At 26.0% G+C, this 3,142-nt stretch overlaps 1 protein-coding gene across 2 annotated transcripts in view; it reads right to left on the reverse strand.

Moving 5' to 3' along the window:
- The window catches only part of LOC107624172 (cytochrome b561 domain-containing protein At2g30890), a 3,829-nt gene extending 1,284 nt beyond the window's left edge, over positions 1–2,545 (reverse strand). Inside the window, exons 1-2 of one of the 2 annotated variants that reach the window (XM_016326647.2) lie at positions 2,068–2,545; positions 1,234–1,395 (exon numbers count right to left, since the gene is read on the reverse strand). In XM_016326647.2, coding sequence (XP_016182133.1) covers positions 1,234–1,395; positions 2,068–2,220 — 315 coding nt within the window. In that variant the 5' untranslated portion in view covers positions 2,221–2,545. Of the gene's footprint in view, positions 1–1,233; positions 1,396–1,988 lie in introns of both variants that reach the window. The other variant, XM_021113587.1, reaches the window with a different exon arrangement.

The raw sequence follows: 3,142 nt of genomic DNA on the forward strand, positions 1-3,142 counted from the left end.
GTTCTTTTTCCCCTAAAATTTCTTTTTTCATATATTAAAATATCATAATTTTTTATTTGAATCTAATTAAGATCCTGACTAAAAGATCAAAATACTTACATCTTATTGATCAATTTTACTTTTATTACTATTTTCAATGAAAAATAAGGGTAAAAGTTCCTGTATAGTGAGCCTTATATATATAACTATTTACTATTTTTGTTTTGTGTTTTTTTTTTTCCTTATACTTACTTTCATTTTTTACTTTCACTGATAACTATGACTTTGCTGGTTAGTAATAGTACCACAGCCAACAGCATAATTTGTGGGTTCTTTTCACAGACTTTATTTATTTGAAAGTCTATTTAATATATAATGACTTTCACTTTCTTGTTCTCAACGTATCCATTATTGTCTTTGTCAAGAATCTAGGAGGCAATAGTACTTAATCACTTGATCTTATTACTAACTACCAAGCTTTTTAAAATAAGTTTTTTAGTTTAGGTTTTGCTAATTTATGCTCTTAAGCATACCATAAAAAATATTTTATAAAAATTAATTTTTTTATATTTTTAATGTATTGAATATATCAAAAATATTAAAAAAATTTTATTATTATCTTTTTAAAATGTACTTTTAGGACACAAGTTAATTAAATCTTTTTAGATTTTACTCATTAAATTTAATATGTGAAAATTCAAATGTTATCCCTGAAAGAACTTAATTAAATAAGTCCGTAGTAAAATACAGAAAAATGTGGGTAAATTTTGTTTTTGTTAATGATAATGCTTATATGAATTTGAAATATTTGTGGAAAAAAATATTAAGTGGAAAATATTAAGAGTAAATATTTTTAGTGAAAAAAATTGGTTAGTATTGACATAAATCTAAAATAAATAAAAAGATTAATCTTCCATATTTGTTTGTTTGTTTTTTTATGGGTTAATAAGTATTTTCTAAGAATAACTTTAATTGACCTATTAAATTAATTCTCAATCAAAACCATAAATGCTTGCCAACAATAGCATTATTCTAAAAGTATAATAATTAGAAGAACGAAAATATTACGTGTACACAAAAAATCAGTCACTAAATTAATTATTATGTATTTATATATAAATTATAAATTATGAAATTTGAAAAAAAAAAAAAAAACCTCTTATTTTATTATTTTATAATTTTTTTACTTTAGAGATTCTTTCAAAAGGATTTGCGAAGAATTATCCTGTAATAGAGGGGGTAAGATATACTTGCCTCCAAAATTACATGAAGATAGAAAATAATCCTAAGCCTTTTTGGATTCTGCTCTCTGTTTCCTTGTCTGATTGCTAGAATACCAAAAGGCATCAAGAACCCCATTGAGGCCCATAGCAGAAAACCATGAACTGTGATTTCGAATACAAGTCTTGGATTCATCTTCGTATATGAAAAAACCACAATACAAGTTAGCTTCACAAGCAACAATGCTCACCGTGTTTGTTTGGTCCGAAAATTCTCACACAAGAATTTAAAAATGCGTAAATTAAACATAAAAGGCTAATTTATGAAGATTTTTTACTTTGTTTTGTTCCTCAACCAATCAATAATCATACCCAAAAGAAGAAATATGAGAAAATTAAAGTACCAAAATTATCTAGAACAAATTTTATTGCTCACAAAATTATTTATAAAAGAACAAAGATTCAAACCTTTAAAAAAGTTATTCATGAAAAATTAATTGGCTTACAAAATTACCCATGTTTTGAGTAGATTCATTAAAAAAATAACGATAATGTTAGAGAAACAAAAAAATCGATAAAAATTTGTTTTATTTAGTATTTATTAATTGTTACAATATTTAATAAATGTTAAATAAAATAAATTCTGTATTTTTTTTACTAATATTTTTTTGTTACCAAATATTTCTTAAAAGTAAAGCGTTTTGAGTTTAAAAAACTAACTTTTGCTCGACTCTTATTAGTGATGAGATAATATATACTAGGAAAAAAAAATGTTATACTTCACTGAACTTTAGGAAGCAGGGGAATACTGAAGTGACAATGCTGCAGAAGAAGAAGAATTAATCAAGACGAATTAATGTGATAATACCTCAATACGGTTGTCTTTGGTGCTTAAAACATGAGTGGCTATGAGTTCCTTATTGTTTTGCTCTTGTGATGAACTAACAAGGGTAGTAAACAAGATGAGAACAAGACTTGCTTCAAAGAGAAAATAGCCATTGAGCTTTTTCTCAATACCCATTTCTTCTTCTCCTGCTGGAACCTCTAGGAGAGAATTGAGATACAATTTGTGGTGAGAGAGGTCAGAACTCAGAGGATTATAGCTAGAGAGAGCTTAACAATAACCATATAGTCCTAATAATTAAGTGTATGTATGTTAATATTGCAGCTTAAAGTGACATAGTTGCATGGAAATTGATGGTTTTAATTAGTTCCCAAGATCTTCATAAATAAATGCAAAGTAGTGGGAATGAATTTAGAAATAAGAAATATGAAATATGGAATATAATGTCAAACTTTGTGGGGTTCACTACTTTAACAGCCTTTGGAGGAAGAATGTGGACTTGCATTGCATAGAGCCAAATAGATTGTTTTTTATATACATAAAAAATGTATTTCCATTATTATTTAAATAGTTTCTTTTACATATATAACAGAATGTGATAAAAATTATTATATAATTTTTTTCTTAATTTTCACAATATACTATAATTAACCCCACACGGCCACACACACACACACATATATATATATACGAAGAAAGTAAGAAAGATAGAAAAGTTGGGCATGGTAGAATTCAAGTACCTGAAAGACATTATCTTTTGCTTCCCACTATTGCATACGCATCATTATATCATGCTTGAATAGACTCCTTCACCAACCAAATATGAAAAAACAAAGACACTATATATAGAATTTGATTATTAAATAAAGGTGTCGATAAGATCATATTCTTGAAAGATTTTCAACTTTTCAATAACAAACATCGTTACTTGACTTTTCATTTAGGCATAACGCCCCACTTCCAGATCAAACCATAGTTGTTTCATGTCACTAGTAAACTATTGTCAGTTACTTCATTACCCTTTTATTATTATTGGTGAATGTCTAATTTTTGTTTAATTTATTTTTTGTGATAAATTTTTTAAATATTTAAAAATTAT

The sequence above is a fragment of the Arachis ipaensis genome, chromosome B10, assembly GCF_000816755.2.
Source record: "Arachis ipaensis cultivar K30076 chromosome B10, Araip1.1, whole genome shotgun sequence".
Taxonomy (NCBI): Eukaryota; Viridiplantae; Streptophyta; class Magnoliopsida; order Fabales; family Fabaceae; genus Arachis; species Arachis ipaensis.